Source organism: Schistocerca cancellata, chromosome 1, assembly GCF_023864275.1.
Source record: "Schistocerca cancellata isolate TAMUIC-IGC-003103 chromosome 1, iqSchCanc2.1, whole genome shotgun sequence".
In the NCBI taxonomy this organism is placed as follows: domain Eukaryota; kingdom Metazoa; phylum Arthropoda; class Insecta; order Orthoptera; family Acrididae; genus Schistocerca; species Schistocerca cancellata.
In genome coordinates, this window is record NC_064626.1 from 422,005,042 (window position 1) to 422,031,874 (window position 26,833).

Consider the following 26,833-nt stretch of genomic DNA (forward strand, 5'->3'; position numbering starts at 1 on the left):
CAAGGATAAGTAGATAACCGAGTATCCCTCACTCACATACGTCGTTGAGCCAGTCCAGCAAAAACTAGCACGGAATCGAGAGATGGTGACACCCGCCATTTTGTCGAACATAGCCATCCATCAACGGTCACCCGTCGTCTCACACACAGCAAAATTTTTTACAGTGCTACAGATATAACTGTGTGGCAAGGCCAAAGAAAACTCTTGCCTCTTCATGATGTGTGTTCTAACGCCGGGTCAAGCGCACTCTGACAACGGAGCCATCCACTTTTGTACACATCAGTGTAGCACTAGGATGGAATTACAAACCACTAAACCAGATATATTTTGCAACAGAGATATGACATTCGTTTATCAATTATTTGCAGTTATGAGCGTCAATTATTTGCACTCCGAATCATTTTTGCTATGAAAAGTAAAATGAACCGTGTAATACATGAAATGGCTGTTGGCAATCTTTAAAATGAACAGATAACTGGAATAAGACAACCACAACTCATAGCTTTTCACAACTTATCTTGAAAGGTAGTATCGCCTTGTCAACAGTCAACGTCATTAGAAGTATCAGGAGTCAGCGTACGTAGCGCAATAAATTGTAGCAACAGCAAAAAGGATACAACAAATTTGTTGTTACGCAAGTTTATTAAGAACCATAAGAGGCATGAAACAGCAAAGTCAAGAACTGTTTAGTTACGATCTTTTTGTAACCCACAGACATTTACTGAAGAATAACTATTCTTTTTAAGAATACGAAATACATAGTAAAATGTACAAGACAACATGAATTGCAGAATGACGTCTATATTTACAAAACTAAGTGTAGTTTTGTTCATTACACTTTGAAATGAACCAGTTTATGAATGCGTAAAATAGGAAACTGGTGTGGAATGCAGGACATACGTTATCTAACATACAAGAAAAGGCGCCATAAATGTAACTGAAAAGAAAACTACCACATAGGCGAAATCATAAAACAACACCAATAACAACAGTTCCTTCCTAGTTTAAAAGGAATCAATTCTGCAATTGAGAATCATTTAACACTGTCGTCTTTTGAAGAAGTAGTGATTATATCAAATGTTTATGAATTGCAAAGTCAAGCCATGTGCAACAACGAAAAAATATTTAAACAACGTGCAACATTATTGCACCTCAAAAAAAGTGCATACTCTAATACGAAAACTAAACTCGGCGCGAGCAGGCCATGAAGGAGCAAAGGTACCGACCGGTCGCCGTATCATCCTCAGCCCACAGACGTCATTTGACGCGGATACGGAGGGGCATGCGGTCAACACACCGCTCTCCCGGCCGTCTGTCGGTTTACATACCAATTAAATGTTCGTATGGCATTGTTAGCCCTATGCGCGGGAGTTGTCTCTTTAGTTGACACCACATCGGCGATATGCGAGTCAATGATGATGAAAATGATGATGGACTCACAACACCCAGTCCCCTGCCGGGGATCGAACCCGGGCCTCCTGCGTGGTAGGCAGTAACGCTACCGCTACGCTACGGAGGCGGACTACATACCAATTAAAAAAAAAAAAAAGTAACAGAAACATACTGATGAGCCAAAACTTTATGGTCACCTACTACTTAATAGCTTGTTTGTCCGCCTTTGGAACGAAATATATCACTGATTCTGCGTATCGCGGGCCCGACTGTTTGTTGGTAGGTTTATGGAGGTATGTGGTATTAAATACCTACGCAGAGGTCACGTAATTCGCCTAAATAACGGGTCGCTGATTTGCGTACACGGTGATGGCGCCCGATAGCGAACCAGATGGGCTCCACAGGTTTTACATCAGGCGAATTTGGTCGACGAGACATCAACGTGAGTTCACTACAATGCTTCTCAAACCGCTGTAGCACGGTTCTGGCTCCGAGACATGGGCAATCATACTGCTGAAAGATGACATCGCCGTCGATGAAGACTTCAAGCATGAAGGGATGCAGGTGGTTCGCAGCTGCCAGTGTGTCTTCAATTACTACCAAAGATCCCACGCAAGTGCAGGAGAATGTCTACCACGGCATACTACTGCTCCCACCAGCCAGCGTCTGTAGCGCGCTGCACGTTTCGAGCCGCCGTTCACCTCGACGACGGCGTTTGTGGCGTTGCGTATCCGGCACTATCGATAGCCACTTGTATTTCTGCTTCCGTCTGGTTCGGCCTGCGCAGGAGCTGAGGCGGCTGTTGCCCTCTGGAGCGTTTCTCGCGAGGGGCCGCGCGCGCGCTCGGCTCGGCAGTTGGATTCGCACCGAACTGGCGGTATTTTGCCTTCCGCTCCGGCACGGAGGTGTGGTCTCGTTGTTGGCGGGCCTCGTTGATTTGGGCATTGGGCAGTGTGCCGTGTTGATGATGTGGTGTAGTGGAGAACTGCTGGATTCCCGCACGTGATCGCTCGAGGTTCTCAGCCTCTGAAAAGGGTGCCACGATATCGCTTGGGTTTCCGCACTCAGGAGTTGTAAGGACTGCAGGGCAGTATTTGTGTGTGTTTGCTCTGTCCGGTCTGCGTGGCGGGGTTCGTTTCACCTTACTTCAGCTTGTTCATATATTCTGCGTGCTTCCGTTTTAGCCGGAGTCTGGGTGTCGAGTTTTCTGCTGGTGTGTACCCGGTCGTCGTCCCTGTTTTCCCGCCCGGGTGGCGGCCGTATATGTTGGTGGGAATTATTTAGCGGCGTGTGTTTTGCGTGGACCCGGTGTGCTCACGCGCCCTGATTCTGAGTTGAAATTACTGTGGTCCGGCTGGCTCGGTTGCTGGAGTGTGTGCTGTTGGTTTTCGGGGTTTGCTGGGGACTGCGCGCGCGCCTGTTCCGTTTGTGATGTGGCAGCAGTCTGAGAATTTTATGTGTGCTTGTTAAGTTGCTAGCAATTGCTTTTAGCCTTGTGCTTACTTATTTTATTTAAATTGCTGGGCATTGTCGTTTGTCTGTCCTTTTACCTTTATTGGTAGTGTCAATTAAGCCTAAGACGATGTCCAAGGTGCTAGCAACTGATTTTAGCCTCGTGTGTACTTAATCCTATTTAAATTCTTGAGCATTGGCATTTGCTTGTTCTTTTACTCTTATTTATTTGTTGTGCCAGTTAGCCCTAAGATGATGTCAGACCTTGGTATCTGTCAACCTTATTTTGGCTACTAGCGGTCAGGTGCAATATTGCCGGGCTTATCCCGGATTTGTCATTAATTGAGAGCTTTTTATACTGTATTTTTAGTAGCAGGTTTGGCAAGTGCACTTGCGTATGGTATTTATTGTGTTTACCCCTCCCACCCCTCTTCTTCCTCCTTCGTGTAAACTGATTTTGGGAAGATTGCAAGGTGGCCTGTGTTATTACCTATGTAAGTTTGCCCGCTGCTGTAGTCGTAACATGTTTTGACCGGCAAGCGGCCCATGCTGGCGAAAGTTTGTATGTGTTTGCGCTGGTAATGTTGGGCCTTGCCGTACATATATTTACTCATGTGTTAAGGATTTTAGGGCATTTTTAGCTGAGATACCTGTTGAAATTTTATCACTCTTTTAAAGTAGGTATAGGAAGGGGTAACTTCAACTGAAAATTTAATTGTAAATTATACATTTGTGCTTCACATTTAAAAATTTAACTGTATTAGGTGAAAGTATGTAGTTTAATGCACAACGATTATTTGCCAAAGTATCAAATTGTAAAGTTCGTTTGGCAGTGATTCAAACCACACAAATAAGTTTCTCTGTTCACATTTCACATTTTTATTACCTCATATTGTAAGTAGTTTGACTGTTTGTCACTGCAATTTGTAAACCATAGTGTAATTCATTACAATTAATTAATTGTTTCGGGGAAATAAACCTTGTATTGTATGTCCCCTTTTCATTAGCCGAATCCTATTCAAATCGTCCGCTCAACGACCATCGATCTAGCGTAGCAAAAATGTGATTCAACCGAACGATCTAGCGTACCAAAAATGTTATTCACCCGAAGAGCCGACACGTGTCCATTGATCGACGGTCGAATCCACTGCAACCGTAACTGACGATGTTGGGTCAACATATGAATACGTAGGGGTGGTCTGCTGCGGAGCTCCATGTTCAAGTGTACAATAAACGGTGTGTTCCGAAACATTTGGGCGTGGGCTAGAATTGTACTCTTCATATATATTACTTTACAGAGCAACCAGCCTCCGAATCCCACGTTCTGTGAAGAGTCGTGGACGTCCAATCATTTAGCGCCTGGTGGTAGTTTCACTGTCCTCCTACCTCTTTCCATAGATGCACACGACAGTAGCACGCGAACATTTGATCAGCTTCGCCGTTTTCGAAATACCCTTCCAGAGACTCTTCGTTATAATAATCCGCCCTTTGTCAAAGTCGCTTATTTCAATGGATTTCCGCACTTTCAGCCCATATCTTCGCTAGGATGATCCCCCGTCCGTGTGTGCTTCGCTTACATACTTTTGTTATCACGTCACGTGCCCGCAACGCCACCAGGGAGGCATCCGACGTCACCGTGGGCCATAAAAAAATGTTTTCGCTTATCAGTGTATATGCTTCTTATTGATGCAATACTTTGTTTATATACTCTTGGAAATTTTTGGAAATATGAGGTAAGGTCTTATAGGACCAAACTGCAGAGGTCATCGGTCTCTAAGCTTACACACTACCAAATCTATCTTACGCTAACGACGACACAAACACCCATACCGACACAAACACCCATGCCCGAGGGAGGACTCGAACCTCCGACGGAGGGAGCCGCGCGGACCGCGACAAGACGCCTCACTGGGATGAATTTCAGTTATATTCAGTTTAGAGAGTATTTCTTCGCGAAGGCATTGTAGCTTATTCAAATACATTCATAAGCTTATGCTCTATTTACATTTATGTTGCGATTATCCAGGTCTGTTGATATTTTACTGACGCTTGGGACGAACAAATATAATAACTACTTCGTAAATTAAGTAGACAAACAATTAAAAACGAACATTAATATTGTGGCACACCGTCCGCTCACGAAGTCCCGATACTTATTTTAATCCTGGTGTAAACGTGACGTCAGTGCAGTAACTACAATGCAGCTTGAACTAATAACTGTAAACACTTGAACTAATAACAGTAAACAATAGATGTGCATTTGACCAATACAATGGGACTGTTGGCTGGTTGATCATGAGAGGCAGATAATTGGAAAGGCTTTCTTTCCTCGCGCACAATGGCACCTTTACTTGTGAGAACTGCATCTTTAACGTGTACGTGACAGAATGTATAGTGGAGTGTGTTTGTGTTGTTGTTAACGATGAAAGAGAGACTGGAGAGGGTGAAACCTGGTGTCGGTACGTAACCTACTCTCCTCGTGCAGCACAAAGGGGACCGCCGAGTTTAGCATCCCCATCCGACGGACCGATCACCATCAGGTGTTGCATTCCGTCATTCCATGAGACACTGCCGCCATTACTTCTGTAAAAGCAGATGCATTGTGTAAAGTTTATGACGAATTCAGCTATCGTCTAGATGCTATTCGTGCTGCTGCTGCTGGTGGACACATAGAGCATTTTTAATAGCATAGCTAAAACTTTTTATGAAAATTTTGCAATTCATCCCGTATTTGCACTACATTTTTATCAATAAATATGTAGTTTTGATATCACGTCACTATTTTTGCAACACGCTTATATCAATGACGTGCCAATAATCATGACAGATGACTCAAAACATTTTCTCTATGGAGATGACACAAGTGTTATCGTGAAAGACGTGGAACATAATATAAATGATGCAGCTCATAAAGTAATCGGTAACATAAGCACGCGGCTTTCAAATAAGATACACCATCTAGAAAGCTGAGAGACTGAGTTTATTCCTGGCGTACAAGCGACGTCAGTGCAGTGGTTACGGTGGCAGCCTGAAACTGTAAACAAAGATACGAGCTGGCAGTACTAAACAGTGGACGTACTGCAGTCCGTGTCAACGTTCCTTTGTAGCAAATCGCAATGGAGCAGCATCTCTGGATAAAGTGTTCAAGACATTCTGCAGAGTGTTTTTAAGAAGAGAAAAGTGGTGTACAAAGTTTGTACCGCACAATTTGACTCCCGAAATAAAGGAAAAAAAAACAAGGACCCCTACTGTGATTTGATTGGAATGCAAAACGCTAAAAATTCTTTTCTGGAAAAAATCATCACAGACTTGTGTTATCAACAGGAACCTACTGCAATACGATAAAGTGCAGAAATTCTTATGAAGCGTCAAAGCATTGGCGATATAACCGACTTTACAGCCAATGTGATGCGCGATTTGATAAACATCCGAAAGATGGACAATTTCACATGGTTGTATGAAAGTTGTGTACGTTGTTCTCGAGTGTGGGGAGACTATGTAGAATACTTGAAGCATTAGAAACTACCATCTCACCTACTTTCTTTATAAACCCAGTTTCAAAACTTTCTAGACTGACGGGGTATGACTTTCTTGCAGCTAGGGGGCGCTAATGTGTCAAATGTCAGACGGTAAGAACTTTCACGGCAGGAAGTGTCACAAGCGAGCTGACACCACTACTCTCTGTTCGTTTGTTATCTTATCTTAGTCACAAGTTATGTTTCGACAGCTGGACTTGTTTTACGGTCCCGTATTCTACGATTCGGAGCTGCATAATACCTGCGGAATGGTTGTCTTCCGATGTGCTAGGAAGTATCCATTATCGCTACACAGCAAAAGTGCTATTCGTCGAAAACACGCCATGTTTGTATATTTTTAAAAAAGGCGAATAAAAGCAATATGAGTGTCGAATGGATTCCGAGACTCTTTTGCATTTCTCCTCTGTAGAAGAGCATAGCCCTTTTCAGCTGGTAGTTGTAGTTCGCTCTGTTGTGACACCATTTATTTAGGGCAATTGGGTGCTTATTTCATTTTGTAGGATTTTTCATTGTTTATAAATGGATAGGTGGAAGATGATGATGTTTAGGATTTTTTTGTTACAAAACCCGGCGTTCGCCTTGCGGCTGAGGGAGATACCTATCGGTCGAAAAAAAAAACCCAGCTGGGACTGGTTGCCTGATGTTCTGGCTTATATATCTTCATATTATCTCAGTTGTCTTGATAATGTGATATCGTGATTTTGAAATTTCGATTATGCAGAGAATTTTTGTCTAATTCTATAGAAGGTGAAAAACTTTAGATACCTAGTCGATGTAGAAAATATTGTCTCCTTCTGTACGAACTGATTTAAGTACTTTTGCTCAATAAGTTGTTCTTTCTGTATCAGGCTGCTAAATCATCACAAATCGTTATATGCATTCTTGGTCTGTTGACAGTCTAGTTCATTTTCTTCGTTTTTCAAAGGGTTCTGCTGGAGTGAAACCGATACTGCTTCGAGAATAATATAAGGAGAAAATGCATATTTGAATTTCTCTGCTAGTACTTTGCCACTTTATATGTTTCTCTGTTTGAGTTAGCAAGTGTGATCTGTCGTACATTATTATTATTAATCGTATGGCAAATACAAATAACTGTAGAAATACAAATACAATATACATAATTTCCATATATAATATTCATATAATTTGTCAAATCTGCTTTACTGGCCAAGAAGTCCGAAGCACTTGCAGGATACGGATTTTGAGAACACTCTTCCACAGTGTGTCTGATAATCTGTCTTGGAGGGCCACAGGTGCACTCAGCAGCGGCGGTCTTTCCCCCTCTGTACAGCAGGTCACCGCATCCCTCACTCAGAACAGCCAGCAACCTGGCGGAACGTGACTCCAGTCTCCACAAAGCTTGGAAGCAAAAGCGACCAGAGCTTTCTCCATGCCGACAACAAACCATGTGAACTTGATCTGTCCCGGAGGGCTGGGAGTACACTTTAACAGGATCCGGACCAATCATGGGTGATGCGGCACCGTCGTGCAAATTACCGTGGTACCACGGAAGAAGATGTGCCGCGACTTGGCGACCTAAAGCCTCAACAATCCCAGGCATCTCCTTCAAGATCAGTAGTACACACACAAATTATATGGCGTCGCTCAAGACAACCATTACAGCTTCTGGAATGAGCCTGCAAACAGTGTATACAATCCTTTCCATCATTGGCCTCATTTCTATTTTATAAAAATGTTACCTGCCCATATTGATACCAAAAACTGCCAGAGTGGTCTGGCAGTGGCGTCTTAGGCTAATGAGGGGGAAATTTTGTTTTTGGTTCCGTTGGGTTTTTCTGAAGTCCAGAACGGAGAGTACACAGCACTGATATGAGAAACTGTTTGAATATGTCAACACGAAAACAACGAGGTGATCCTGCACCCTGGCATAACTGCCAAAACTGCGTCCCGGTTCCCCATAAATCAACCTTTTCGTAGTCTTTTATTTTTTTCATAAGCAGATTTAGCGTATTGCGTTAGTAAGTTTAATATAAATCAAGTATTATTGCTCCTCTAATATTATACTGCTTGACAACTGCTACGGAACAGAGACATTGCTGGACACGAATAATCATAGGCAATAATGGACGACAGGAAAATCACTACAGGCGTAATAGAGGTGGAGCGGTACGTTAATAACGAAAAAGGTTCAGATTTCACCACATGGGAAAGCAGGATAGCAGACATAAATAACATCCATGTTTGACACAGGTAAGACTCCCAACATACAGGTCGATATCGGATTCTCAATAACGAATATGCCCTCCGCGGACACTAACGCACAGCTTGCACATGTTATTCGTGCTGGCTACCAAACTGTTGAGGAGTCCTTGGAGAATATTGACCCACTCCTCTCTCAACACGGTTTTCATTTCTTGCACTGTTCGGGGAGGTGGTGCTTGTTGAGAAACACATCTGTCAAGAACATCCCAGGCATGTTCTATATGGTTTCAGTCCGGGGAGTTGGGTTGTTTGGGGGAGGAGACCATAAAGCGAGGTCATCGGTCTCATCGGATTAGTGAAGGATGGGGAAGGAATTCGGCCGTGCCCTATCAAAGGAACCATTCAGACATATGCCTGGAGCGGTTTAGGGAAATCACGGAAAACCTAAATCAGGATGGCCGGACGCGGCATTGAACCGTCGTCCTCCCGCATGCGAGTCCAGTGTACTAACCACTGCTCCACTTCGCTAGGTAGTCCTAGGAGTAGGCTAGGCATTCCATACTCTAATATATTCACTTTCCAGGATGTCTGACACCTCAGCAGTCCTTTGCAGGCGGGAGTTGTCGTCCATAAACAGAATGTCGGAAACTTATCTATCCCTGAACATATGGACATGATCCAGAATAATCTCCCTACAATACTGCTGTGCTGTAACGGTACCTCGCACAAATATATGCATATTTCGGCTGTTGTGCATAATGTGTGCCCACACCATAGCACCTAGGCCATACCGACGAAATTCATGAACATTCTGTGATGTGTAACGTGTTCCCCATTAACAAAACTGGTGGCACGAATCACTTGCCACAGCGAAGCGGAATTCGTCGGAGAATTTCACTCTAGATCACTCATGCTGACAGAAACCAATACGCTCGTCGGAGAACATCACTCTGGGTCACTGATGTTGACACAAGCCAACACGCTCGCTTAACCAACGAACACTTTCTCGAAAATGGCGTGGACGAAGGGTCATGCAATTCACAGGCTTCCGAGCATACAAGCCAGCCTAATTTAATCGCCGCAAAATGGTCCTGGCGGAGACACGTGTACCGGTAGCGGTTGCGAGGTCTGCAGTGATCTGCCTTGGAGTGATATGACTGATCCTTTTCGCCACTAGGACTACGAATCGATTTTCTTGTGGCGTGGTGGTCTGTTTACGACCATCGCACCCTTTACTGTGGCCACAGTAGTGACACTCTGACCGGCTTCGAGCCGTCCAACTGCGCGTCCACTTAAATTATGCCTCGCTGACATGTTGCTGTACTGCACGGAATTTCGCACTAATCGGTTCTCCAACAACCTTCTCAAACACCGTACTGCATGAACTATTGAAACATTCGTGCATACCCTTCGCTGCAGTTAACACGTGTCGCCCTCTACAAGTACATTTCCTTTTGCTATTACTGGTAGGGCGTTCCGTAGCAATTTTGGTTGTTTGGTAGCAATTGACAGCTGTCCCTAAGTAAGCGTCACCTGTTCCTTAGCAATTGTCAGTGTATTAAAGTCTTACTCTTGAATTATTTTTATCTAAACAACACACTGTACCAACCGAAACTTGCGACCAGCAACTATTCTGGATGGAGGCGCAAGTAAATTAAATGCTCCCTCCACTTTTCTTGTTTCCTTCTTCTAGCGTCGTGTTGCGCTCCATTCCTCTGCCGCCTGGAATTGAAAGCCTTCGGTCGAACACCACATTTGCTTCAGCACCCGTTTAGAACCTTTGACGTCGCACAGTACATTTAGCGAAGTAGTAGCAAGAGCTGCTGAACACGTCCGAACTGTGTAGACAGCAGTTGTGTGAATCAAGGACACAAATTCCACACAAACCATTTTTACAATAGACGTCTGTTGGGAAGAAGTCGTTTCTTTGTGATGATATTTGGATGAAATTCCACTGTGACAACAAAGTGCGTTTACCGTCGCAGGCCAAGGGAAAAGCTCCTTCTCGTAGGCAGAAGATACGAACAACATATTTCTCACCCTTAGTTTCTAAATTATTTCTTGTGAATGTATGTGTGCAAATATATTCCACTGGAAACTACCATATACAGGGTGTTACAAAAAGGTACGGCCAAAATTTCAGGAAACATTCCTCACACACAACGAAAGAAAATATGTTATGTGGACATGTGTCCGGACACGCTTACTTTTCGTGTTAGAGTTCACTTTATTACTTCTCTTCAAATCACATTAATCATGGAATGGAAACACACAGCAACAGAACGTGCCAGCGTGACATCATACACTTTGTTACAGGAAATGTTCAAAATTTCCTCCGTTAGCGAGGATACATGCATCCACCCTCCGTCGCATGGAATCCCTGATGCGCTGATGCAGCCCTGGAGAATGGCGTATTGTATCACAGCCGTCCACAATACGAGCACGAAGAGTCTCTACATTTGGTACCGGGGTTGCGTAGACAAGAGCTTTCAAATGCCCCCATAAATGAAAGTAAAGAGGATTGAGGTCAGGATAGCGTGGAGGCCATGGAATTGGTTCGCCTCTACCAATCCATCGGTCACCGAATCTGTTGTTGAGAAGCATACGAACACTTCGACTGAAATGTGCAGGAGCTCCATCGTGCATGGACAACATGTTGTGTCGTACTTGTAAAGGCACATGTTCTAGCAGCATAGGTAGAGTATCCCGTATGAAATCATGATAACGCGCTCCATTGAGCGTAGGTGGAAGAACATGGGACCCAATCGAGACATCACCAACAATACCTGTCCAAACGTTCACAGAAAATCTGTCTTGATGACGTGATTGCACAATTGCGTGCGGATTCTCGTCAGCCCACACATGTTGATTGTGAAAATTTACAATTTGATCACGTTGGAATGAAGCCTCATCCGTAAAGAGAACATTTGCATTGAAATGAGGATTGATACATTGTTGGATGAACCATTCGCAGAAGTGTACCCGTGGAGGCCAATAAGCTGCTGATATTGCCTGCACACGCTGTACATGGTACGGAAACAACTGGTTCTCCCGTAGCACTCTCCATACAGTGACGTGGTCAACGTTACGTTGTACAGCAGCAACTTCTCTGACGCTGACATTAGGGTTATCGTCAACTGCACGAAGAATTACCTCGTCCATTGCAGGTGTCCTCGTCGTTCTAGGTCTTCCCCAGTCGCGAGTCATAGGCTGGAATGTTCCGTGCTCCCTAAGACGCCGATCAATTGCTTCGAACATCTTCCCGCCGGGACACCTTCGTTCTGGAAATCTGTCTCGATACAAACGTACCGCGCCACGGCTATTGCCCCGTGCTAATCCATACATCAAATGGACATCTGCCAACTCCGCATTTGTAAACATTGCACTGACTGCAAAACCACGTTCGTGATGAACACTGACCTGTTGATGCTACGTACTGATGTGCTTGATGCTAGTACTGTAGAGGAATGAGTCGCATGTCAACACTAGCACCGAAGTCAACATTACCTTCCTTCAATTGGGCCAACTGGCGGTGAATCGAGGAAGTACAGTACATACTGACGAAACTAAAATGAGTTCTAACATGGAAATTAAGCGTTTCCGGACACATGTCCACATAACATCTTTTCTTTATTTGTGTGTGAGGAATGTTTCCTGAAAGTCAGTGCCACAAAGATTTTTTTAAATTTCTTTTTCCCCACTGCCTTCTTTTCTTTGTGCATCTATGTCTGTTCGCTAGTGAGAATAGGAACGCTTAGAAGTACAGAAATGACACGTTATTTAGTTGTTGTAAGTTATTCATCGGGAAAAAGTGGAGGAGAAAGCAGAAGATAGTTCCACAAATAAATGGAAGACTACCTCCAGTCTCTCCATGAAATACCTCGCAGCAGCGCGACATCGCTTAGCGCACAGCGGTGTCGCTTTTATTGACAGAGCCAACGGCACTTGACTCAGATACTGACTTATCGCTTGCGATAAAGCTGACGTAAATGAAGAACGCGGCGATCGGTTGTTACGGCTCACTGAAAACGAGGTGCTGCACCAGATACTGGTAGGTGAGCAGTCACCGACGACAGATAAAGGTCGCAGGTACATACCCTATGGCGCAGCTCGAGCATACTTACGGTAGCATTGTCGCAAGGCGCCTTTCGTTTCTCTGCTGAGTCGTTCGTCAGCCGCTTGGACAAGAACTGCAACAAAAGAAGAGATGTTGGATAAAGGAACGTAGAACAACAAATGAGATAAACTCTTTCCTATAAGGAGGAAACCTTGAAGGAGCAGAAATAAAATACCACTCAGCAGCAGCAAAGTGTGAAAATGTCTGAATTCTAGGGGGTTTCTATAGTGCGTCTAACTGAGGCTCGGACACATGATGTCCGTGAAAGGAAAACATCCGAGTTTGATGCTTTTGCTAAATATTCACTGACCGGAACAAAAAACGGAACGCTAATTTCTTTAAAAAGATTTGATTATTCTTTTTTTATTTTAAACTGCAGTCACTTTTGCTACACTAATATACTATTTTATAATATTATAATATGGTACAGTACCATCTACGGGAGTAACAATGAAAAAAACGACGATTCAAACAAATTTAGCCAGAGATGCAGTAGCAATACGAAAGGATACATACTTCAAGGAAAGTTTGAGGAAGCCCATGAAGATAATGCAATTCTGTTTTGGTTTTTTACATTTCACTGATTACTTCGAAGACCTCTCTTCGCTTTTTCAAAACTATGTATTTTCTCCCGCTTCACCAATCACGGCACCTTTCAGGCATGCTTCTGGAGGAGGAGGAGGAGGAGGAGGAGGAGGAAAGTAGTGCTTAACGTACCATCGACTACGAGATCTTTAGAGACGGAGCACATGCTAGGATTAGTGAAGGATGGAGAAGGTGAGAGGCGATGCCCTTTCGAAGGAACCATCCCGGCATTTGCCTTAAGCGATCTAGGGGAATAATGGAAAGCCTAAATAAGAAACTTCCTGGCAGATTAAAACTGTGTGCCCGACCGAGACTCGAACTCGGGACCTTTCCCTTTCGCGGGCAAGTGCTCTACCATCTGAGCTACCGAAGCACGACTCACGCCCGGTCCTCACAGCTTTACTTCTGCCAGTACCTCGTCTCCTACCTTCCAAACTTTACAGAAGCTCTCCTGCGAACCCAGCAGAACTAGCACTCCTGAAAGAAAGGATATTGCGGAGACATGGCTTAGCCACAGCCTGGGGGATGTTTCCAGAATGAGATTTTCACTCTGCAGCGGAGTGTGCGCTGATATGAAACTTCCTGGCAGATTAAAACTGTGTGCCCGACCGAGACTCGAACTCGGGACCTTTGCCTTTCGCGGGCAAGTGATCTATCCTTTCTTTCAGGAGTGCTAGTTCTGCAAGGTTCGCAGGAGAGCTTCTGTAAAGTTTGGAAGGTAGGAGACGAGATACTGGCAGAAGTAAAGCTGTGAGGACCGGGCGTGAGTCGTGCTTCGGTAGTTCAGATGGTAGAGCACTTGCCCGCGAAAGGCAAAGGTCCCGAGTTCGAGTCTCGGTCGGGCACACAGTTTTAATCTGCCATGAAGTTTCATATCAGCGCACACTCCGCTGCAGAGTGAAAATCTCATTCTGGAAGCCTAAATAAGGATTACCGGCCGCGGACTTGAACCGTCGTCTTCCCGAGTGCGACGCCAGTGTGTTAAACACTGTGCTGCCTGCTCGGTAGGCACGTTTCTGGTGAGTGCTGCAATGTCCTCTTGAGGGTTTGAGGAAACACCTCGGGAGGGCGTCCCACAGTTCCTGTACTACTAAATACTTATAATTTAGCGAACATGGTAAAGGGGTGAGAGCGATCTGTTTTCGATGATCAGTTAGAAAAAAGTCAAGATAACAGAATCTCTCATTTATTAAAATGATCGATCGTTTTAGGCATCTTTAAACGACCATTTTCAGACTGTGGGCACCATTTGGCTGGAGCTGGTGAACAACTGCTTGCTTGTGCTCCCAACGGTACCTGCTGTGCAATGCTCTCTTGTGAGTTCTGGAACTGTAGCATTTACCGTTGCGACCGCACACAGTTATTCACCAAGCCGCCAACTGCAACGAAATTGTGCTCATAATCTGAAGATGTCCACTTGAACAAGCCCAAATCGACCGGTTATTTTAATAAATGAGAGATTCTGGGATATTCACACAGTTTTTTTTTTCTAATTGAACACTGAACAGTGCTGACGGGCCCTCTCCCCAACTGGTCCCTACAAACCCAATAGAATTCAAACCAGGGCTTCGAGCCACGCCGCGTTGTAGACATGAATCTCTGCTTCATCCAAGAAATCTTGCACAATTTTCACAACATATGGGCGTGCATTGTCATGAATTAGTGTGAAATCATTACCAATAAATGGAGCGAAAGGCACAACATGCTCCAAAAGGATTTCCTCCGCGTACCAATGTGCTCTTAAGCTCCCGTGCCCCACGAAGACCAAATCCGTCGTTTGAAGTCGTACGCATTCCTGCCCGCGCCGTGACAGATTCACCCTGAAAAGGTGTTGTGGATGTGAATTTCCCCCGGCTTCACCAGGTGATCGCAAGTCATCGGTGAACAACGCTTGCTGCCACTGTTGCACACTCCAGCCGCGATAATCCGTTGCAAAACGCAGTCGAGCTGTGCAATACTCTCTGATTTATTTATTTATTGTTCCGTGGGATCAAATTAAGGAGAAGTCTCCATGGTCATGGAACGAGTCAATACATGGATTTATAACACGATAGTAGAAACAGATAAAATGAAATATAAAAAAAACATATTCAGGCGATAAGTCTTAAGTTTAAATAAATAAAATCAACAATGTAACACTGGAATTTGCTTAATTTTGCTGGTGAGTTCTCGGATTGAAGCAGGCCTTCTGGATTTAAGATTATAGTCTTCCATTCTTCTTTGGCCTGTTCTCTGTCGCTGCGCGGTTTGAGGAGCCATGTCACGGATTGCGCCGCCCCTCCCGCCGGAGGTTCGAATCCTCCCTCTCGGGCATGGGTGTGTGTGTCGTTCTTAGCATTAGTTAGTTGAAGTAGTGTGGAAGTCTAGGGACCGATGACCTCAGCAGTGTGGGCCCTTAGGAATTCACACACATTTTAACACTTTGTTCTTTCTCGTAACACTGACGCTCCCGATCTTGGTGGAGCCGATTTTGTGCTTCAGTGGCGGTGGTCTGACGGTTGCGGAGAACTTTAAGTTATAAGATGTGGTCATCTCTTGCACATGTTGCTCTTCTCGACCCTGATCCGGGTTTCCATTCCTTGTACCTTCTTACAGTTCTGGAAATCGTAGAAGGTGTAATTCCAACACTTCTCCAACGTAATGCTACGCTCATCCTCCACCAAAGCAATCGCTTTTGATGCACATTCAGGCTTAACGACATGTTCACTCCACAGAGTTAATTCCAACAGTCATAGAAAGATCCTACAACCATGTGTAATTGAGAGGGGAACAATACAAGGTACAACAATAAGTGCTGCAAGAGCAGCTCATTCAGTGATACGTTTTTCAGGTGGCACGGGAAAAACAGTTGTGGCTAGTGCAATACACAACTGGCGTTTCAGTGTTTGCGCGCCAAGAAACGCCAATAACACAAATTGCTTAAAAATATAGCATAAAATGCTACGCTCTGATTAAATAGGTAAGTACACATAATTTATTAAGCGTTGCGTTTTTCATGCCGGTCAGTGCTGTTTTAATGCGCCGAGAAGGTTCACACAAATAAAAACAAGAAAGCAGTTCCCTTAATAACTGGAAACAAATCGTCTGGGGATAGATATGAAGAAGCAGAACTCAATATTTTAATGCTAAAGACAAAAAAAAATTCCTGCGTGTGCAAACGTTACACCATTGTTTGACACAATAGTCTTCACAGTACAGCGTGTTTCAAAGAGATTCATCTGATATCGCAAGACTATATCTACTAGATATATTTGAGAGTCATATACACAAAAACACCACTTTCATCTGAAATCAACCAAAGCAGCTATTTTTTGATTTCTTACTACCGTCGGCTACACAGATAACGTTATACATTCTAATTATTATTATTATTATTATTATTATTATTATTATTATCATCGGTCCTTGCGCGGCAGTGCCGCAATTATCTAAAGCAGTTGTAAAGTGCTTTGGATAACTCTAGGCCTAGCTGTCGGAAGAACGGGCACACAATAGCTATTCTACTGTACAGGGTTAAAATTTAAGCATTACACACTTCCTCCAGCCCAAACAAATCTCCAGCCCAAACAAATTGAGCAAATCGGTCGGTTCCATTGCGTTAGGTCTGGTTTGGCAGCTTGTAATATGGTTCAACTGGCTCTGAGCACTATGCGACTTAACTTCTGAGGTCATCAGTCGCCTAGAACTTAGAACTAATTAAACCTAACTAACCTAAGGGCATCACACACACCCATGCCCGAGGCAGGATTCGAACCTGAGACCGTAGCGGTCGCTCGGTTCCAGACTGTAGCGCCTAGAACCGCACGGCCACTCCAGCCGGCTAGGCAGCTTGTAAAAGCACTATTTGTTCATGAGTGGTTCCCGAGAAAAACCCCGAAGAACCGTGATTTTTGGTGCGAAAAGTACCAACTGTGGCGATGGTCACTTCTATAATTTCTGTTCATGTCAGATCGTCGTAACGTCTATCATATGTTTTTAAGTTGATATTCTCGGCGAACTTCAAAACATTTTTCGTTATTACAATCCGTTACCAAAATTTAGAGGTTCGAAGTTATCGTACTTGGCACATAAAATCATAAAAACCCGATTTTTGCCGTTTTTGCACACTGAGCCGCAATTATCTAAATCAGTGGTCTTCAAATTACTGGACAAAATATCTCGTAAAGGTTCGCCCGTCAGGTTATTTCTGTATTTAGCGTAGGCAGTGCCAAACACAGCTAACAAACCTCGTGCGAAGTATTTGATCTTGGGGTAGTCTTCTTCTTCTGGAAGAAATTTGTAAAACTGAACAAGTATTCCTTCTTTAAACTTGTCCTTCATGGTTTCATCAGCTTGCACAGCAATGAGTTCCATTTGCAGCGCTGCCTGCAGATTATCTTCCACTTTGCAAGAAAATTTGATCTCTTTGGAATGAGCATCTAAAGCTAATTCTGTGTCGACGTTGTGTTAAAAAGTATGCGTTTCTCACTGAAAACTTCAACATGCGTGCACTCTGTTCGCTAGCATAGATATGATGAACGTTAGATCCCCTTTCTTCTCGTGTGCCTCTACGAAATAAGCTGAAAACCACGCGGTACTTTACAGTACCGTCTGGTCGTATGTGCACTTTTCGTGTACTGCCACACAAACGTAGTTTGTTGTTTTATTTGATATTCTCATAGCACGGTTCTCATAATCGTAAATGTTGTTTCACACAGAAGTACCACTTTTTGGGCACTGGCAATACCAACAGATGACGGAACTGTTGCAGCTCTTCTGAAAGATTTGACGGATGATAAAGTTGTTATGGAAGTAGAGGATGATGATGATGATGAAGGCATGTTACTGATGAAAATAATGCTAATAATCCCGCAGTTTTGGATTTTCTCGAGATCTGGTTGCAATTTTTGAAAATTTTTGATAGAATGTGAACTAGTGGAGCGCGAAATCAATTTGCCTGAAACTGTAGGGAAATATAAATAACAAGGAACAAATAACTGCTTACATGAAAACTCCCTCAAAAGTAAAAAGATGTCTCAGACTATAGCTGACAGAAGAAGGAGAAAATGTAGGTAACTCAATTATGTCCTTCAAAGGAAGAATCTTGGTGAAACAGTACAACGCAATGAAGCTTGTACAACGCTGTTGCAAACTGTGGCATACTAGAGACCTGAAAGGCTAAATTCTTGCCTTTGATTTTTATGAAGGCAGAATCAAAGCCTTGGAAGGAAATCTGAAAATTATGTGTTATGGCAATATTAGGTTTTCAAAGAAATTTTGCGCCAAATACAGGAAAACCGACTTTGGTAATCTTTTTATTTATTTTTTGCTGCCAGGAGGGCAAAAGTACGACAATTTTGGTTTGTGGTATAACGGGAATAAATTGGATAAGTATCTCGTCGTGCCTTTCACTTTCTAAGGAAACGAAAGAGGTGACTTTCATTATAAAAGGTCATCTTCTGGAATTGGGATACTTTGTTGAAAGACACGAAAACTGTGTGTCTCGCTTCCAATTATCATGGAACATGAGTATTATTTTTCTCCAGAAAGCAGGAGGATGGCATTAAAACCAACATTCATTGCTATTCTGTAGTAAAAGACTACAGTTGTAACAAAGGATTTGTGAACCATGCTGACAGACAGCTGCTTACGGGCTGGGTAGAACCAAAAAGTATTCGTAAGTGCATATAAACTGTACTGTGAGCTGCATTAAAATTCCGAAAATAAACAATGTTGTTGAGCTACTATACTGAAGCGCCAAAGAAACTGGTATAGGCATGCATATTCAAATACAGAGATATGTAAACGGGCAGAATACGGCGCTGCGGTCGGCAATGCCAATATAAGACGACAAGTGTCTGGTGCAGTTGTTAGATCGGTTACTGCTGCTGGAATGGCAGGTTATTAACATTTAAGTAAGTTTGGACGTTATGTTATAGTCGGCGCACGGGCGGTGGGACACAGCATTTCCGAGGTAGCGATGAACTGAGGATTTTCCTGTACGACCGTTTCACGAGTGTACCGTGAGTATCAGGAACCCGGTAAAACATCAAATATCTGGCACTGTTGTGGCCGGAAAAAAATCCTGCAACAACTAGGCCAACGACGACTGATGAGAATCGTTCAATGTGACTACAGTGCAACCCTTCCGCAAATTGTTGCAGATTTCAATGCTGGGCCATGAACAAATGTCAGCGTGCGAACCATTCAACGTAACATCACCGATTTGGGCTGTAGGAGCCGAAGGCCTACTCGTGTACCCTTGATGACTGCACGACACAAAGCTTTTCGCCTCGCCTGGGCCCGTCGACACCGACATTGGACTGTTTGTTGGTGGCTGGAAACATGTTGCCTGGTCGGACGAGCGGGTGGACGTGTAAGGATATGGAAACATGGTTCAAATGGCTCTGAGCACTATGGGACTTAACATCTGTGGTCATCAGTCCCCTAGAACTTAGAACTACTTAAACCTAACTAACCTAAGGACATCACACACATCCATGCCCGAGGCAGGATTCGAACCTGCGACCGTAGCGGTCACGCAGACTGAAGCGCCTAGAACCGCACGGGCACACCGGCCGGCTAAGGATATGGAGACAGCCTCTTGAATCCACGGATGTTGCATGTCAGCAGGGGACTGTTCAAGCTGGTGCAGGCCTGTAATGGTGTGGAGCGTGAGCAGTTGGAGTGATGTGGGGCCCCTGATATGACTCTGACAGGTGACAGGTACTTAGCATCCTGTCTGATCGCCTGCATCCATTCATGTCCATCGTGCATTCCGACGAACTTGAGCAATTCCAGCAGGACAATGCGGCACTCCACACGTCCAGAATTGCTACAGACTGGCTCCAGGAACACTGTTCTGAGTTTAAACACTTCCGCTGGCCACCAGATTCCCCAGACATGAACATTATTGAGCATATCTGGGATGCCTCGCAACATGCTGTTCAGAAGAGATCTCCACCCTCTCGTACTCTTACGGATTTATGGACAGCCCTGCAGGATTCATGGTGTCAATTCCCTCCAGCACTACTTCAAACATTAGTCGAGTCCATGCCACGCCGTGTTGCGGCTCTTCCGCGTGCTTGCCGGGGCCCTACACGATATTAGGCAGGTGTACCAATTTCTTTGGCTCTTCTGTGTATATGCTGCTGTTATCCATGAAAAACCTGGGAAATTTATGTCTTTTTCATAGTTCAAGCAACAAAGAGTTAAACGAGCGGGAAGAATCACGCGCTGTTTCAAAAAAGACTTTTCGTCAATCGCGGTTATCTGTTACCAAGAAACAGAGGTTCAATGTTACCGCACATATTCACGTAAAATATACATGTAATACACGGTGCAAGTGTAATTTTAAATGACATCGTGAACAAATAGCAATGGTTGTAGCGTCATGACAAGGGCTCTGGTGTCACCAAACTATGTTTTTAATTGCCAATTTTTTCACCAATAAAACTTCATGTTGCGCTGAAATATGCCCAAAGTGGTACTACAGGGACAAAAAATTAGCTAAAAAGAGTCTTAACATCCCTGAAAAAACAAAATGACTGCCAAAATTATGTAAAACTGCAAAGACTGCGAACTCAGTAAAATATTTCTAATTACATTTTTATTCTTTTAGGATACAAATCATAAGGTAAGCATTTTCGATATATTGCGATCGATCAGCAAAACATCCAGAAAAAATTCAAAGCAAACGACTTTTTACGCGTACTTATTTGTTGTTTTTCCGTGTTAAAGTACATAAATGTGTCCAACATAAACTGTCAACACTTTACTTATCTATATAACTCGTTTTATAGAAGCAGCACACCCAGCTCTAGCACGCAAAATAAGGGAAAATATTGGTTTCGAAGCTCAAAAAACACAAATATGTACCGTACCTCTTTAAAAGGCTCCGACAAAAAAGTGGAGAATTAGCTGCCTCAATTCTCATACCGCCTCCCTAACCAAAATTTTTGGTGTCGCGCGTTTCCGTACTGAAAGCAAAAACAAAAAAACAGTGACGCTGGAAGAGTGAGGAGACAGAGATGGTGAGAGAAAGACAATGGCAGTGAAAGCGGAGAGAGATGGATGAGGACGATGGCAGTGGGAGATAGTGGCACTAAAAGAGAGTGGTGGATGGAGATACAAGCAGTGGGAGAGCAAGAGAGTGGAGACAGTGTAAATGAAAAATACAGATAATTGGAGGCCGTACATTGGCTTGAAAAGGGGGAGAGGGGCGGTGCGCGGGAGAGAGGGAGGGCGGGAAGAAACGACGAAAGGAGACAGTCTAAGTGAGAAAGGAGACAGTGGCACAGGGGTGTACTGTAAATCAATGGGAGGAAAAGGAGACAGTGGCACAGAGACATATGTAGACAGTGGTAGTGAGAGGGAGATGATGATTATGGACGCTTAATTACAAAGACAGACTGGGTAAAAGGATTTAGAATGTTCTGTGTTAAAAAGAGTATGAATATGTTCGAATGACAAAATTTCTGGTAAGGAAGGAGGATTGAGACAGCTGATTCTCTACTTTCTGTCAGAGTCGTTAAAAGAGGAACACATTCGCTTTTTTACACTCCGACAGGATTTTTCCTCTGGTTATTATAACTATCGTCAATTTAAAAAAAAAATCAATTTTCACGACACTTCTTTCTTTCCTTCTTCTTTCACGAAACTTCTCATACAGTCATTGTGTTTCTTCTTTCTCTCTTCTGTCCATTTCGTTTCTGTTTTCTTCTCTGCTTCTGATTATTTTCTCAGAATTTTTTTCTGTCTGTCATGTCTTCTGTGGAGATGTTTAGTTTTCGAGGTTTTGCATGGTTTCCTTTATCCAGTTGGTTTTCACTGTATTAGTCGTCACCATGTTAAAAATCTTCTTGGTCACTCTGTTTTCGTTAATCATATGTTTGTGTCTGAAGAACTTTGCCCATCCTGATTTTGTTTGTGATCGTCTGTGTCTGGTCGTACAGTTCTTCAAAAATGGTTCAAATGGCTCTGAGCACTATGGGACTTAACTTTTGAGGCCATCACTCCCCTAGAACTTAGAACTACGTAAACCTAACTAACCTAAGGACATCACACACATCCATGCCCGAGGCAGGATTCGAACCTGCGATCGTAGCGGTCGCGCGGTTCCAGACTATAGCGACTGGAACCGCTCGTCCACTGCGGCCGGCCGTACAGTTCTACTGTTGGTTTCTTTATCCAGATCCCCTCTTTCTGAAACTGCCCATCGCTCTTTCTCAGTATTATCCTCTCTTGCTTTTTCATCTCTCTGATTTTCGTTCTTCCCTCGATTACTCATGCTTCTGATGAATACAAGACCTCTGGTGAGACTACTGTATAATAGAATGTTAATTTGACATTGGTGGAAATACTTCTTTTGCTGTTACGGTTCCATGTAAGTCTGTTTGCTGTTCAGTGTTTTGTGATCATTTTTTCCACTGGACGTCGTGTTTAGTGCTTTTTTGTATATTAATCTCTCAGGTACTTTTAACATTGTACGTGTGCTATCTTCCCCTACTTCGTTACTGGGATATCTGTGGATATTGTGTCCATATGCCGCTTTTTCTCATGTGTGATGTGTAGTTCTGTTTTGGGCGAGACTTCGTGTAGTGTCTCTACAATGTCTTTGGCTTAATTTCTGTTATTTGCTGTAATGATTATATCATATATACTGACGGTTCTATCCTTGTGTCTTTCCATCTTTACTCCACTGACTCCTTTGTCCCATATCCTGATTATTTTCTCCAAAACGGAGTTAAACACAGTGGGTGACAGGGCATGTACCTGTCTCACTCCAGTCTTGATATCGAGTGTTTCCGAGATCTCTGCCATTAATTTTACTTTGGATTCTTTATTTGTTAATGTTTCCTTATTATTATTACTATTATTTCTTACTTTTGAGTACTAATTTTCTGAAAGTTTGCCTGAAACAGATCACCCGCTGTGTGTGTGTGTGTGTGTGTGTGTGTGTGTGTGTGCACGCGCACGCGCGACTGCTGTATGTTAACTAACAAATTATTACTGTACTTAAACTACTGATTCCGCCATTTTTCACTTTGGCACGCAGCAAAACATACACAAAAATGGTTCAAATGACTCTGAGCACTATGGGACTTAACATCTGAGGTCATCAGTCCCCTAGAACTTAGAACTACTTAAACCTAACTAACCTAAGGACATCACACACATCAAGGCCCGAGTCAGGATTCGAACCTGCGACCGTAACGGTCGCGCGGTTCCAGGCTGAAGCGCCTAGAACTGTTCGGCCACTGCGGCCAGCAACACATACACATCTGAATATGAAATTACCCTACATAAACTGCACGCAGTCCAATCGGACCCTACTCCTATATTTTACAATGGATGTGTGGCGTCAGAAATCACGTATGAGTGGCACACTTCTCAAGCCGCACTGAAACCCGAAGCGCTTGGTTGTGGCGGTGATATAAAAAGAAATACTGAACAATGCTAGTGGTGCATATTGTGGCAACAGATATCGTGCAACCGCAATCAGTCGTCCCACAATGGATTTACCCACAGCAAGTCAAATGAAGGCTGAAAAGGCGTACAGCGTTGATTCCATTTTGCAAGCGGAGTATTCATGGAAATACTGTGAGCTGCTTCTATGGCGATAATTTAACTGGAGATCAGAGCTCCTCTACTCGGACGAAACAAATTATCGCGCAAACGAAACTGTAAATTGGCGGGCACTCACAGCGCCGACCGCAAGCTGAGAAACCGACTGCAACGCTCGCCTCACTGATCTGTCATTTTACTTTTAAGTCTTTCAACGAGTTCATCTTCAACCGCAGCCTGTACAGGTACAAAACTTACGAAACACGATGAACTCCAGGCAAGGGATACATGTTACACCTGTACATGGATGTATGACATTTAATAATAGAGGCACAGAGGCGTCGCTGGGTAAGTGACAACGAGATGGGTTTCCCAGCAAACTTTCTGTAGAAAGGGTTGCGCTCGGCTTTTTACGGTAGTGTCCGGCATACTACATGCAATTCTGGTCTGTCTAGCTTTTGTAGAGAACGCACAACACAGGCCGATTCCAAGCTAATGACATAAGCGAAAGGAATAGATATATCAACCCATGCTATTCTTATGTCTGTACGTTTTCTTTCCCTGGGCCAAGCGAACTACACACAATGCCACAACAATACCGTGCGCAGAGAGTGGAAGATAAAGTATCAGGTGATCCAAAAAGAAAGAACAGATTTCAGTTTTTCATTACAGACGAACTATGAAAGGTAGAATACACTGTACATGTCACTACGTTTCAAAGTTTTATGTTCGCACAGACACTATACCATAGACTCTATTTGAGCACTATGGGTAGCTCGAGAAACGTCGAAACGATGGTACATTTCATGCCACACACGAATCAACCATTTAGTTCCTCAGTTCTTGAACAGTAGCTGCCATAGGTAGGTCAAACACTGTCTTTTCTGTACGCCCACAGAAAAATCCAACATTGAGGGATCGTGGAGTAGAGACAACGCCACGCCTCTGTAAAATAGAGGGGCGTGGGAGCGCGCATGGGGAGGTGGGGTGGACACGAGGGGAAAAGGCGCCGTCACGCATGTAAATGAAATAATTGTAATCACGGTTATTAGAATACACGGTAGGTCTCACTCGCACACATGTTTAACGCGTAGGTAGGTAAGAATGTAATTGAGATTTTCGGGGTTTTAGTGTATTATTATTATTATTATTATTGTTATACTAGCTACACATTTTTCTATATTTGCTAAAATGCCAGTATGAAGTCGCCGAACTATGTATTTTTCAAATTTTGTTAATATCTTTAAATTTTCAAAACGCTAACCTTTAAATCAAAACAATCTGATGGAACGCTAAATTGCCTGTCTCCATTTTAATAGTAACTTCATTAGGAAGAGGATATTTCAATAGGTCTGTAAGAGACGATAATGCATTGTAACATCGACAACGTAAAGACGCAGCAATTGAAGTATATTTAGATGACAACTTAGTACTTCGTCCTTTCATAAACCCTTGTTACTGGCAGTCAGAAAAAGAGCCCTCAATCACTTTTTGAACACGTTTTAATTCCATGTATCTCAGTGCTACATCGAGAGGGATCCTGTAAATCTGTCATTCTTTTGCCTAACGTCTTTTATTTCTGATTCCATAATTTCAAATTGTTGGCGTAAGCACGTATTGTCGCATTTACAGCAGTGCTTGCTTTCATGGTGCTTGCTTTCATTTGCCTAGCGGTAATTTCTTCATTACTTGGTAATATAGTTCGCTGTGAAATATCATCTTCTTCACGGTAGCTTCGTCTTTGTACCTCTATATTTCTCTCATTATTAGGCTCATTACTAAGTCTTAAATCAGCACCAGAGGGGGTAGGTTTAGAGTTCAAACAGCATCATTTTTCAACTTGCATTTCGAAGGAATACTCAACAGTTCATTTTTCACGTCACTTGCATAATCCGAATCAGTAAAGCGTACTGAGCAGACAGGAGAATTTTGATCTGGAAACGAACTAGCACGTTTACAAGCATTTACCATTATCGTTTCGTCTCGTTATTTTTAGGAAATATATGAAACTTTACTTCTAACTTACTTAGTTGTCTGCTGTGGTCAGTACAACTTACGATCGCGCAGCAAACCGTTATTTTTCACTTAAAAACTTACTCTATGAAATCCCTCATTACTCTGATACTTATGGCATAACTCTGAGGTCAATCCCCGGTCATTAATATGATTTCACTCTGCCATACAAAAGCTCGTTTTCGCTCGTAAACGCTGTTACAACACGGTACGTTATGGAAACTGCCGGCTACCGAGAGCTGTTTCGGTATACTCTGACGTGTCAGCGAAGGGCGTCTTGCTACTGCGCATACGCCACGTCCCTACCGTGTGTTCTAACATCTGTGACTGTAATCTTCGTGGAGTTGAGGAAATTACCAATTTTGTACCATGTCCTGGTATGACATTCCTCATCACAGTCCCCTTCACAAAAAAAGAAAAAAAGGTCCTCTTAAACTTTGTGAACAGAAACGGCATGAAACACATTCAGGTTCGGTGAGTCGCTTTTATGTTCGACGACGATGCCAGTATTTCGGACCCCCAGATTCTTATATTATGGCGGTTTACTTTACCGCCAACATGAGGCGTTCGGATAGTGTCCTTTGCTATATAACCTGGCGAACTTACGTGGAAAATTCGTAGTTTCCGTTACGGTGCCGGCACGCAATTGTGCAGTAACTGCTAGTTGTAACGCTTCATATGCAGGTGTCGTTTCAGAAGACGTCACACTGTCGTTTGAGGAAGTTGACGTTCCTGGCTGGCCCATCTGTGGATTTCGGAGGCTCCGTGTGACTGCATCTCCGATACGGTCGAAATTTTCGTCAGACGTGCGTGGCTAACCAGTGCTCTTCCTTTTGCTTATGCAACCATCTTCCAAAAATTCTGTATGCTAGTCATAAATCTGCTTATGCGGAGGCGGCTTCTTACTGAATCGACGGCGGCATGCACGCTGCAGTTGAGCAATGGATTGACCTCGCGCAAATTCCAACACACAATATGATTTCTCTTGCGGTGTAATCGCCATGTTGCTACAGGCAAACAATAGCGCAAC

At 43.5% G+C, this 26,833-nt stretch overlaps 1 protein-coding gene and 1 non-coding gene across 3 annotated transcripts in view; both read right to left on the reverse strand.

Moving 5' to 3' along the window:
* The window catches only part of LOC126176062 (inositol-trisphosphate 3-kinase homolog), a 528,034-nt gene that overhangs the window by 298,198 nt on the left and 203,003 nt on the right, over positions 1–26,833 (reverse strand). For both annotated transcript variants that reach the window (XM_049923213.1, XM_049923199.1), the window contains one exon: positions 12,668–12,733. In XM_049923213.1, coding sequence (XP_049779170.1) covers positions 12,668–12,733 — 66 coding nt within the window. The remainder of the gene's footprint in view (positions 1–12,667; positions 12,734–26,833) is intronic.
* Trnag-acc (transfer RNA glycine (anticodon ACC)) lies at positions 1,448–1,519 on the reverse strand. The gene has a single exon. It is a non-coding gene; the product is annotated as a tRNA-Gly (tRNA).